This window comes from Melospiza georgiana, chromosome 14 (assembly GCF_028018845.1).
Source record: "Melospiza georgiana isolate bMelGeo1 chromosome 14, bMelGeo1.pri, whole genome shotgun sequence".
In the NCBI taxonomy this organism is placed as follows: Eukaryota; Metazoa; Chordata; class Aves; order Passeriformes; family Passerellidae; genus Melospiza; species Melospiza georgiana.
In genome coordinates, this window is record NC_080443.1 from 4130784 (window position 1) to 4144647 (window position 13864).

Here is a 13864-nt window from a genome sequence, read left to right on the forward strand (position 1 = left end):
GTAATCATCACTGTGCATTGCTGCCTCAGGGAATTCGGGGCAGGCAGCATCAGGAGGATGATGTTAGCTGTTATAATCCATCATTTTCTATCACTATCATTTTCTAATCACTGTCACTTCCATCAGGTTTGTTGCAGAGCTGGACTTTCAACCTTTATGTAGAGACCCTACATGATGCATATCATAGTATAGCATCTTCAGAATTAGAAATTCAGATTTGCCAACGTGCTTGGATGCTTTAGGACTTGTGTGTGAAGATGTTGGAGAGTATGTCTGAGTTTTACACAACTTCCTCTTGAGAGGCAGCTCTGATCTCTGCTCTGGGCCAGGGACGGCACCCAGGGAAGAGCTGGAGATCAGGGAAGGGTTCTGATCCCCCAGGAATGGCTGGAGTTTAGCAGGGCCAGGCTGAGATCAGGGAAAGGTTCTGATCCCCAGGGAATGGCTGGAGTTTAGCAGGGCCAGGCTGAGATCAGGGAAAGGTTCTGATCCCCAGGAATGGCTGGAGCTGGGCAGGGCAGGCTGAGATCAGGGCAAGGTTCTGCTTCCCCCAGAGGTGCTGGCACTGCCCAGGGAATGGGCATGGCCCCGAGGCTGCCAGAGCTCCAGGAGGGTTTGGACACCAGGGATGGACAGGGGGCATTGCTGGGGGGGTCTGCAGGGACAGGAGTCAGACTCAATTATGGGGATTTTTGAAGGAGTTTTGAATGAGTTAGAGATGGGACCTCTGAGGTTTTTAGATGTAGATTATTTTTCTTACCTTCTACACAGGCAGGAAGGGTGAGTTAGGCTCACCATCTTTACCACATGGTTCAGAAGGTCACAAGACCTTTAGTGACAGGACCTTTTAAGGAGTTATTGACCAATAAAACACTGCCAACAAGGATATTTATGCTTTTGACTCAATCCTGAAATATTTCATCCTATGGGCTCATGGTACAGTGTGAGCTTTCTTAGCCAATCATGTTATAACACACAAACCTACAGTGCTGCATTCTAAACTCCTCCTTTACCTTTGTAACTACTTTTATTTTTTCTGTATCTTAAACTCTAAAACTCTAAATTTAATTTAAAGCTTAATGTGTCTCTGCTTTAAACTATAAATCCACATTCTTGCTTTGTCCCCTTAAGTTTGGAAGCCTTTTCCAAGGTCTCAGATCAAATCCTGTGTTTAATTCCAAGCTTTGCCTTACAGGCCCAAAGTTCTGAGAATTCCCTGAATTTCAGATTCCAGCACTCAATCCTTGTGGTCCCTTCCCACTCAGGATATCCTCTGATTCTGTAATTCTCATTCTTAAATCAGACTTTCAAAAGCAGATAACCACAGCATCAGCTACCACAGATTCCTAAACAAAAATGCCATAGAATGGCAGGGTTTGATCTGTCACAATTGAAGCAGTGGTTCCATCACTGATTTTCTTGCTGCTGCCCACTGGTGTCTGTGAAAAAGACAAAAAAGATCCTCTGAGAGGAGTGTGAGGCCAGCCATGGTGACAGCAAATCTCCTCCCTGTGTTCCAGCTCCACAGCAATCTCTCTTTCAATGGAACCTCAGCTTCTTCCCTGCTCTGTTTGCTCTTGCCTTGCTCCTGGCTCCTCTTCCTCTGCCTCCACCCCTGCTTCACTCTTACCTTGGCTGCTTTTCCACTCCTCTTCTGCTGCTCGGGAATTTTTTTTCTCACCTGCCTCAAACTCTTAAGAATTTGGACTTTTTACAAACCTACTACTGTTCTAAAACTTATCCTTTTTGTTCTGTCCAAGCCCAAAAAAATGGATCTGAGTAAAAGATTTGTCTAGTTTTCCCCTTTTCATCATTTTATAAATCAAGAGACCTTCAAACTTTTAAAAACAAAAATACTTTGTGTTTGGAAACTTAATTCGAATGTTATTGCTCATCAGGTCATATAAAAACACAACATACATGAAACAGAACTGGCCAAAATTAATTACATTAAAAACAAAGGTAATTTATTGGTATAATTTGTATATTTTCTTTAAATAATAGATACAGTACTTTATAAGATTTAATCTTTTCTAAAATATTGGCTTAATACTAATTAAGGAATATACAGAGCCCAATTTTCTATGCAAGTTTTTTGCAACTTTTCTGTGCAACTTTTTTATTCTTGCTTGCTTACCTGATTAATTAGGATTTAACTGGGAGAGCTTTAGAAAGCTCAAATTCTTCTCTTATTTTTTGCGTTTTTTGCATAAAAATTTAAAGACAGAAAAAAATAATTCTACTATTAAAAGAGGGAAAATACTAGTGGAACAAGTAGGAGCAGAAATACAATTGCTTTCTTTCCAGTTTGGATCAAAATAAGAAGCTGGCAAGTTCTAGCAGAAACATACTCAAGCACTGGTTTTATTGATTGGAATGTACATTTCACGTGTTAATTCTGTTATTTTATCACGTATATATGATGCAGATTTTATGCATATTTTCTATGATACCAAAAATATCAAACTTTAGTTAAAAATTTGAAAAATTACAGCAAGCTGTTCTAAAACTGATGGACTGTTTTTATGTTAGTGTTGCCTGGCCTTTTTAAAATCCCCTTTTTTCCCTTCAAAACAGAATTTTAGCAAGTAATAACGACTTATATTTCAAGGAAATTACATTTTTTTCAATAGATATCTGTTCTATCAATATTTAGCTTAGACAGAGCTACTGTGTACATTTGTTATAAAAACCCAGGCAGCACAAACAAAATATGAATCACCTTCTGTGCTCCCAATACCACGTCTGCTTTGCATTAGTCTGATACACAAAGGCTCCACACATTCAGAGCATTGCAGTGCCACAAATGAAATCAAACTTGGATATCTCTGAACGTGGCAAGAGTCTGATAATTGAGGCAAAGGATAAAATGTTAAAGAATTTAGAAAAGTTATTATCAAATACAGCCTGGAAAGAAGCTTGTGGTCTTAGGGGAAGGTGTCCCTGCCCAAGGCAGAGGTTGGAATGAGAGGATCCTTTCCAACCCAGACTATTCTATTAATTTCTTTTTTTTTTTTTTTTAATTGTTCATCCTCATTTCTAACCAATTCACCAGTAGTTTGCTTTTAATGCTTGCTTAGAAATGATAAAGCATTGTCTGAACTTTCTCCCACTTGATCTAAAGGCACAAAGCCTCTCATAGATTTACAAGCAGGTAAATAAATGGATTTTTGGGGCTGTCCTGTGTGGTGGTATTCACAGGGGTCCTAGCACAAGGGAAGAGATGAGAATCTTGACTCCATGTTTCAGAAGACTGATTTATTATTTTATGATATATATTATATTAAAAGAAATTGATATATTAAAACTAAAATAATAGAAGAACGGATTTCATCAGAAGGCTAGCAAGGAAAGGAAAGGAATGAATGACAAAAGCTCCTGACTCTCAGAGAGTCTGAGCCAGCTGACTGTGATTGGCCATTAATTAGAAACAACCAACAGGGACCAATCACAGATGCACCTGTTGCATTTCACAGCAGCAGATAATGAATGTTTTTCTTTTCCTCTCAGGCTTCTCAGCTTCTCAGGAGAAAAAATCCTGAGCAAAAGGATTTTTCACAAAATATGTCCATGACAGTCCTGTGCAGATCCTTGAGTTGGAATCTGATGATCCTTGGAGTTAGGATATTTTGTGAATCTGTGATATTTTTTCTAATCCATCAGTTTTAAAATAAGCAACACAAGCTCTTTTTGATCCTTAGTTGCCATTGTGCAGTGCATGCTGCTCAAGGGCCTCCTATTTTTAAGGCTGATGGTGAAAAGCCTTTACAGAGTTGGGTAATAATTGCAAATAATTGTAGCTTGTTGTGTTCCAGCCCAGTAATTCCAGGATTTTGTGTCAGGGCCACATCTGGATGCCTTCTTCTCCTTTGGGGAATGGGCCCAGTGAGTCCAGCTGAGCTGTGAGGCTCTGGTGTGGGCAGGGTGGCACATCCTGAGAAACCACAGCATGGGAATGTCATCCCCTGCTGGGACACAGCTGTGGGCTCCAGTGCTGGCACCCAGCTGTGGCTCCAGTGCTGGCACCCAGCTGTGGGTGGGCTCCAGTGCTGGCACCCAGCTGTGGGTGGGCTCCAGGGCTGGCACCCAGCTGTGGCTCCAGCAGTGCCCACTCCATGCCCCTGGAGTTACTTTATAAGGATGCTCTGTTCATGTGCAGTGAGTTATCTTGGCTAAAGCATGATCCAGGCACACAGCAAAAAGCATGAGCAATAATGTTCCTTCCTATGCAGCCAGTGCCCTCCTATAAATCACTGCCCTTCAGTGCTTTCTCTGTGCAGAGATAAGATTCACTGGAGCTGGTTTTCCCCATTCCTTTCAGCAGAGATTTCATCTTTGGCAGCAGTTGATCATTTTCTTAATTCACAGCAGGCCTTAAAAAAACCAAACTCAATATTTTGTGGCTCCCCAATGGTGCAGTTGTTTATCTGTCACTAAGTACCCTGTCCAATCTGCCTGGCATTCATAGAAATGGAGATTTACCACTCCTGGGGTGTCAGTGCTGGGGTTCAAATCTCAGAAGGAGCAACAAAAAAAGAGTTTCTGCTCCTATTTACATTAGTGCAAATAATGAGTAGATCAAATAAAGTCATAACAGCAACAGTGCAAGAGCAGGACTGAGAATCCTTTCCAGGCTTCTGTCAAACCACTGTGGGGTTGTTCCTATAACTGCCATAGCAGACTCATAAACTAACCCAAACTTCCCAATAACCTCTGCTGGCTTTATAGCAACTTCAAAAGATATTATTTCCCAAGATATTATTTTCTCATTTTTAGAGAAATATATGTTTTATGTATGTTTTATGGATCTGACAATGCATTCCCATTAAAAAGACTTACAACATCATTATAATGAAAAGAAAACTGCAAATGTATTGTTAGTTTTCCCAGGTTTATGACCCTGCAGATTTTATTTTTTGGTTTTGTAACAAATATTTATCACATTAAAATCAGGAGAGGTTGTTGTCTTGCAAAGACACTCAACTTATGTTAAAAATGTTTCCTCTTGAATTGCTGGGCTTGTGTTGTGAGTAAATACTGCTGGGATGAGATGAAATGTGATTTTATAAACTCAAAACTGTTTCACTCCCTCTTTTATAACTTCAAAACCTGCATGGCAGGAAGGCCGTGAGTGGAAGTTTAAGGAAGGATTGATCCTTAGAGAAAAACTCTCTTTCCTCAGTGGAATTTATGTCAAGCCCAGGTCAGCTAAACACTGAATACCATATGAGCATTTCACATTTTATTTTGTTTGTGGACTGGGAAAAATTCTTATATGTTTGGTATCAGTAGAGTCCTTTCAGCATCATTACATAAAACTCAAAAATGAAAAGACAGTTTTAAGTGATGACTTCTTACAAAGAGCTGATTGCTCTCTTTTCTTGTATTTTCTTGAGTGAAATCTTAAACCTGTGAAAGGCTGTAAGGTATTTTTTACTAACTTCACTAGTACTAGAATTTTACTTCTAATGATTTAATTGGAACTAGGTAGACATCAAAATACAGTTAAGATCCATTTTCAAAAATGATTGCCTGAAGTTAAATACCTGCAGCGTTATTCTTCCACACAAGTGAGCTGCTTTTCAGAAATGCTGAGTTTAGTGCAGTTCCCATTGAACCATTGAGAACTAAGTATGTGGAGCTCACAATAAAATCAGTTTACTTCAATGTCCAAATACACATGCATGTGTCCAGCTTGAGGCAAAGATATTTGGAATTTGAGTTCATATTTTTGACTTCATATTTTTCTGGTACTCTTCTTACCTAACTAGTAATTTTTCAATGAGTAGAACTAGTTCTTCTGAGAGTTTAAAAAAAATATCTAACAAATCCCATTTTGTAGTTAAACTGGGGTTTTCCTTCTTAAATCCATTACTTGTGAAGTACCTTTACCAGTGTGATCAGGTTAGCCTTGAACTCTAACAATGTAGTATTTAAACACTTAAACTGAGATTTTGATAAGTTTTCATCATTTCGAGCTCTTTTTGAAAGTGAACTGTATCTTCCAGAATGCATTGCACAAATAATCTAATTGCAATGCAACTTTCATTCTAAATATGAAAATATCAGATACTGAAATAAATAAAAAAAGGATGAACACAATAATCCTGAGCTTTGAAATCAGATGCTAATGCTGTATCTATTAAAATCGATTGTGTTAGGCTGGAATGAGTTTGAGTTCATTGGAATATATTTATTGTAGTGTATAAAGGGACTCCAAATCAGAATATTTTTTGGAAATTGCTTCTGCTAAAGCACGAACCAGAATGGAATAGCTGATTTGCAGATAACTATGCCATTCTCACTGCAGTAAAATACATTCTTTTACTTTTATTGGGGAATTTTAACAATGTGCTTGCAAAAGGTAGAAAAGTGATGAGAAAGTGACAGTCTGGAGTCACTTTTCTGGCCACTCCATAAAGTAATTGAGTGTGATACCTTATCCTAACTCTCCTAACTATTGTGAGTAATGTAATGTACTGTCTGTAATGCAGAACAGATGTAAAAACTGCCAGCGCATGCTGGTAGCTTCTGTAATACACAGCCACAAAGGCTTAAAAGGCTTTTGTATAAATCCACAATCAGGATTCAGTAAAACCCCTTGAAGTCAATTGCTGTTAAACCATATCAATAGTTTATCACTCAACTCCCTCTTTCCCTACCTTCCCTGTCAGGAAACTGAAGGCTCAATTTTGTCATTTAGCTTCTTTTCACGAGGAATTCATTAATAAAATAACTCTGTGCAAATGGACAAACATAAAAGCTTTCTGGAGATCTGGACCTGAGCTTTAAATCATCATCCTGCTTAATGCACCGTTGGAGCAATCCACTGCAGCTCTGGCTCCCTGCTTGGGCTGCAGAATTCACCTGGACATTCACATTTGCAAACTCTGACTGCCTGTCAGATGGAGCTTGTTTGGTTAAACATCAGTGATGTCAGCCCAGAGAAGAATCAAGCCTCCAGCATTTGCAGTGTTTTACAGGGAAAAATGGTGATTCACTGTGCTCTGCCCATGCAGCTGCTTGAACCATAAGCAAATAATGTGCTTGGTGAATCGTTCATGCTTCGTTAATCTGAGATTTATTGGTAAAATAATATTATTCAGCCCTTTTTTAAAATAACTACAAAGCCCACCACTTTTGTGGCTTAATACATTACTGTAGAAATTATCATCAGTTACTGTGAAATACCATAGAAGCTGTCCAATAAATGTGATGGATTGTGTAATTAACTCTTGATCAGCACCGTTTTTCAGAGATGCTACCCAGTGAACCTGAGGGCACTTTACGACCTTCACACTGGGTATACAGCTAATTACTCCTTGGGCAATAATTATTAAGTTTTTTTAGCATCAGTTTGTCATTTTTGTCTTCTAAATTATTATGCTATTGAGCTTCTCAATCCATTTGGCTATAAAACTGCAGCTCTCAGAGGGCTCCCTAAATTGTCTGTGTGACTGTATGGATTACAGCAACTTCATTAAGTAGATTACAGGGATGTCTGTTTTGCAGGTTTTCCATTGATCGCCACACTGACCTTGAGAGACAGTTCAACATCAATGCAGAGGATGGGAAAATAACCCTGGCAACACCCCTGGACAGAGAAACCAGCACATGGCACAACATCACTATTGTAGCCACTGAAACCAGTAAGTGTTTGTGTACTCTGACTGTTCTGTTGGGTTTATAATTGATTTTAACAGTGCAAACTTTACATAATTCAGTAAAAGAAAATGTATTGGGTATTCGAGTTAGAGAATTTTGAAAGAAAGCTTAATTTTTGTGTAAGCTCCATTTCTTTTAGTTTTCACAACAGCATTTTTTTTTCAGTGGAAATGGCAATAGATATTCTGAAGTGATAGATGAGTTCATATGTACAAGGTATGCAGGGTAAATGTTAAAAAATGGTTTAAAAAGCCCAGACCTAAGTCTTATAATTAACTCTATTAAGACAGAAAAAAATTAAAGCTTTGCTAGTGTAGAAGTAAATTGAAGGCTCATCCCAGACGTTCTTAATTCTGAGTGCTATTATGTTTCAGAGCCATAAATGATTAAGCACAGGGGTAATGTTGCATGAAAGGAGTGCTGTTGGATACATATGGATGAGTTTACTCACACCCAGCTCTCAACAAGAACCAGCATTGTTCAGGTCCACAGAGCCCTGGTGGCTGCTCTGCACACCTGAGTCAGGAGAGCTGCCCTGCCTGGCGAAACGGGTCAGGGATTTTAATCAAGGAGAATTCTTAATTAATTTGGAGCTGCTGACAGGATCACACACGACAGTGTGATTTATTGCTCATATTAGCACTGTATTTTAGACAATGCATGTGACACAAGAGTATTGAGGCAAAGTGAAGCTGGGGCTGGCACCCTGTGCTGTGTCCTGAACTGGAACACAGACCCTGGAACCCTCTCTGTTCTGTACTCAGGGTGCAGCAGAGCCCAGTGAGCACACACTGGAGCCAGCTCTGTAGGAATATCTGTCTGCAGAGCCTGGTGACCAGGGCTGCTCACTCCTGCACAGAGAGAACTGCCTGATGCCAGGTTTGCTCTTCCCCAAATCTCTGCTTTGAAGGATACAGCATAACGGTACAGAGCATTTGAAGCTCAGTTTCATGGTACTATAGCCATGAACATAATACATTGGGGGATAAAATATGCTTATTTGGCCCATTTTTGTTGTCTAATACCTTTCCTGTGGTACTTGTCAGCAATGAAAAGAGATGGGGAAGACTGATTTGGTGATCAGAACCCAAATTTATTGTGGACTACCAATGCTTATATACTGTTTTAGGGAGACTAGTAATGTTTACTACAATGATTAGGTTAAAATCACATACACAAACTTATGCATATTGCAACATCTCTTGCTTGCAGAATTTAATGAAATTTTCTTTTTCTGGTAAACCAGTCTGATTGAATCTTCTTTTAATCCTCAAAGTTCTCTTTGCTCTTGCCAAGGCATCCTGCTATCAAATCTCTTATGCCAACCAGGTCCAAAGTCCATCATCTGTCCTGTGTCCCAATATCACATCATTGGGATTTCAAAACCAAACCTATTAGGAATCCTTGACACATGGGAAAGGTGGGTGTGGGTGTGAACTGAGCTGCCAACTTCCAATCCTTGTACCCTGTGTTGCTCTGACCCACCTCAGGAATTTGAGGGTTTCATTGCCAGCAGTGCCAACAGTGCCCTGTCACTTGTGCCATCAAACAATACTTTGTTTAATCAAAGTATTTAATTTAATCAAAGTATTCAAACAATACTTAGAATAAATTAGCAGAAATGCTTTCTGCTTGTAGGGAAGCCAAGCCACAGGGAAGCACATGAGAAGAGAAAGGAAGGTGTGGCTTAATCTGGCATACTTTTTCTACTTAATGTCTAACCAGTTAATAATTTTAATATTTTTAAAGTAAAAATATATAAAATGTTCATACTAATTTTCTCAGATCATGAGATTTACCAACAGCATGGAAAGCAGAATTATTAGTTTGTGATCCAACACTCTCAGACATGGGAATAATAAGATGTAAAGTGAATTCATTTTACAATTTGTTTCCTCCAAAAATTTAAAAAGGAACAAGATAAAAGGAATAACTTTGCAAGACACTCCTCCAGTTCATTTTTATATCTCCTTTACATGTCAGTGCAAGGGCAAAGCTGCCAGAAGTGCACTTTACTAAGGCACACAAGCAGGAAGTCTGCCTGTTGCATTTTCAGTTTTGTGAAACATAATTGTACTCAAGAATTTTGTAAGAAATCAGCCTTGTCATTAGACTTCATGGGAGCCTCAGCATCTACTGCTATTGTAAAATTGCCTCTTATCAGACTGGCTATGAAAATAATAATGCCAATCTTGTTCTAAGCATTTGTGTTCCTGCTGATGACTTATTTTTGCATTCCTAATATAATTATTTGACATTTACATAAAACAAGGGCTTAATTTCATAGACTACTGTCTTTGCTTATTTAAGTGAAATTATTTTTAAGCTCCTCAAGCAGAAATTAAATTTGCTTATAGAACTGTCAAACAGGGGGAAATGGGCATTTTTAGATTTTTTTTTTCCAAGACAATAATAGACAAAATCTCTGTTGTAAAATAGCAGAAATCTGTTGGAGGCAGACACAAACAGCAAATGCAAATACAAAGTGTGTCATTACAATGCCTTCACTGACAGCCCTATTAATGGACTGCTGATCTCTCACAGGAAAATGAATATGTGGGAATTGTTCATGCAGGAACATTTCCTCTTCCTGGGCTGGCTGCTTCCCAGGGCTTGTGCAAGACTCTCCTCTCCATCTGCAGTGCAATGACCAGGCCATTTAATTGCCATTAAATTTGCTTGCTACTCATAAGCCATCATGCTGGATTTTTGTTTCTTTATTCCCAGCATGGTAGATCCTAGATTGTATGACTATGCCCTAATTTAGCCACACTTTCACAGATAAACACCAAATTTTGACAAACAATAATTCACTATATCAGCTTTGTGATGGTAACGTACCTGCATTAAATTTGTGCTCTAAGCTGATTTAATTTTTGGCAGTTTTCTGCTTGTCATTATGACAAAGTTATTTATTTGTATCATCCCTTAGCCACTGTCTCAGGCAGGAGTTTTCCAAGGCAGGGTTGGTGTGGCTGAAAGGAGCATTACTGCTTCTGCATTTTCACAGGAAATGGGGGTGAAGATCCTCAGGCTCAGACTGGCTGATCTTTTAAAAAGTGCTCAGATTTAAAATGTGTGTGGATAATTTTAAACACTTTAAATCTTAATGCTCCAAAATACGAATTTAACTCTTTTATGTCTCGCAAAACAAGGATGAGGAAAGTGTGAGCCAGTGGGGAATGTGATTTCTCTACATGTGCTTGACAGGAAAAGGACCAGTTTGGGGTTGTTTTGTGGGGTTTTTCATTTGGTTGGGCTTTTATTTAGAAGAAAGACATTTTCTGTTGTCATTCATAGGCAAGTGTCTGGCCAGTACTTGTTCAGACAAAATTCATGCTATTGGTGACAAATAGCATTGCCATTGTATTCTGAGACTTGTGCAAAGTGCGACATTTTGGGTGGTGCTGTTCCCTCCTTCACTTTCCCACTGCTGACAGATTCTTTAGAAGGAGTTTCTAGTTTTCTGCAGCATTTGTTTCAGGGAGTTAAAATGGCCAGCCAGACTGAAGAACAGCTGCCTTGAGTGACTGTCCCTCAGACCTTCACCCAGAATTTTGTATTTCCTTTACGTTCTGGTTCCCAAAATGCGTGGCCAGTGCACAGGGTTTGCCTCCTGCTAAAATTCCAATAACCACAGTGCCTTCCTCTTGTGTTGAGGGACACACCTGGTGCAGGTAGCTTGGTTTGCAAGCTGCAGGTTGAGCTCTGGATGGGAGCTCAGAGGGACAGGAGGATGTCACCTGTGACCCTTTGCATGCTGAGGGATCTGAGGACCTGTGGCACAGCTGGGTGAGGGACACACAGAGTCAGGGCAGGAGCCCACGGCTCAGGAAGAAGAGCCAAAACTTCCCTGTGCTCAGGCTGTGAAGGGATAAAAGCCCAGGGATAGAAGTCGTTGTGGGGGCCCTCCTCAGAGGCACAGACTCAGGCTGCGGCTGTGTTACTGTGAATAAATGGCTTTATGGAATGAGAGATCTGAGACTCTGCTGGGGGAAACATGGGCTGGAACCAGTGAGGAAACCTGCTCTGGCTGTGACTGGGGTGTGGAGAAGTCAGGAGGGTCCCAGCAGTGACAATTTAGGATGGTGGGGATATCCTTGACAGAGAGTCCCATGAATGGTCACACTGGGAGGTTCCCCTTAATAGCTGCATGCCCACAAGAGTGAATTTTTTAAATCTTTTTGTGGTTACTAGAGATTAACCCTTCAAAGAACCATCTGTGGAAAAGAATGAACTGAATGAGATTATCACAGTACAGGTGATGTTTAGGTGATACAGGTGATATTTAGGTGCTGGTTTCAATATTTCAGATTTAATTACACATTTTCCTTTAATGTCCTTCTGCACCTTTCATCCTCTTAACTGCTACCCCTAAATTTGTCTACTCCTAAATATCTTTTGCACATTTTTCCTATTGTGTGATTTCTTACATCTCTTATGGGATCAAATTAATTTTTGCTTCTTTGTTGCTTAACTTTTCTCCTCGCTCCTCTCCTCTGTGCTGAATTCTGCCATATGGATTTTCAAGAGAAGATAATATTAGAAAGAGCCTTGACATCTTTGAAAGATGCCTCTGAAGTGCAGGCTTAGGGTGTGCAGAAGAAATACACTCATGGCAAGGGCAAGACTCAAAGCTATTGAACCTGTGAATTGATTCTTAACTTTCCTTTCTACGTTGCCATTCACCAAGTTTACCCTGCTGAATGGAAAGGAGCAGGAATATCAAGGTGATGACAGGCTGGAGGAAGCAGGTCCACTGTAAAATGATTTCCTGAGAATGAATCTTTGTGCTCTGTGGATATAAAGGGTGAACATTGTCACTGGCTCTGGACTTTAAACACTGACCTAATGAGATTTCTCATTAGTTTGTGGTGTAGCTGAGACTTACATGGACTTAAAGTCATAGCCAAGGTTGGGAGGTTTATTTTAAATTTAAATCCTTGAGAGAGGGGTGAATGTAGACTTGCTCTGTAAGTCAGGGTTGATAGTGCTGCTCATGTGCTTGAGCTCTCTGGAGCTGTATCCTGAACAGGAAAGGAATCTGGGGGCATCTGCAAGGGTTTTTTGACAGCCTGAATTGCAGTGCAGTAAGAATGAATGATTAAATTACAGACATCTCTTTTGGTGCATCTTTTTTGTGTGTACAAAGGCTCATCACATCTTTGGTTCTTTGCTACTTGCTTGAAATGAATTTTCTACCATTCAGTAAAATCTGGTGAAGTCAGGATCCTAACAGTCAGATGCGATCCCATTCTCCTGAACCCCAAAAACATTTTTTTTCTGCGTAGATTACAATTATAGCTATAACTCCTGCTCCCATTGACATGCTTGTGTTGCTGGCATTAACTGGCTGCCAATTTTGCTGGGCAGTGAAGCAGAGCAAGGTTCAGGCTGGGCTTAACCTCCTCAGTATTCTCCCAGTTTCTTGCACAGGTTTTTGCAGCACTTACCACGTTACGTGTTGTCAATGCTAGTCAGAGGAAAAAAAAATCAAATAGCCATGACTTATTTATTAGACCATTTTTTCTTACACATTCTGAATGGAGCTCAGAATCACTGATCATTCAAGAGATCAGATTGCCAGATGTGGATAAGGCATGTAATAATTAAACTCTGTCCTCTTCCTGCCTCCAGCTCCATGGATTTCCATTTCCATTTTCGAATGGCTGGAACAGCCACTTTGCAGATACTTCCTAGCACCCTCACAATGTGTGACATTAATATCAGGGTAATGCCCTTCATTGCTGGTTAATTGATAAAACAACAGCAGTAAGAAATGCAGAACTGGTGTAGTTTGAAACCAAAGCAAAGACTTATGTAAGAGAAGCTGGTTTAACTTAGCCTAGAAAGAAATTTATTAGCAATAGAATTTGACTGCACAACATTCCTCTGATTTAAATATGAATATCCTGATATTTGCATATTCATCCCTCCAAAACTGAAGCTGAGATCTGCTTGAGATAGAGTATTCTAGTGAATTCTTTGGAAACAAAATATACTGCAATGCCTTCATTATTAGCAATGCTTATCTGAAATTCTCTTTTAAAAAGTGAGGTAATCTTTTCCCCCAGAATATGTGTATTACATAGTTTAGCTCCCTTGAATAATACCATAGATTTCAACAAGTAAAGCCTTCTAAATATATTCCACTTGGCCAGCTCAGATTTGTGACAAACACATCAATAAATAACAGAAA

At 39.6% G+C, this 13864-nt stretch overlaps 1 protein-coding gene across 1 annotated transcript in view; it reads left to right on the forward strand.

Moving 5' to 3' along the window:
* Positions 1-13864, forward strand: part of CDH8 (cadherin 8) — a 165589-nt gene that overhangs the window by 100377 nt on the left and 51348 nt on the right. The window contains exon 8 of the mRNA XM_058033963.1: positions 7513-7649. Within this exon, the coding sequence (XP_057889946.1) occupies positions 7513-7649 (137 nt within the window). The remainder of the gene's footprint in view (positions 1-7512; positions 7650-13864) is intronic.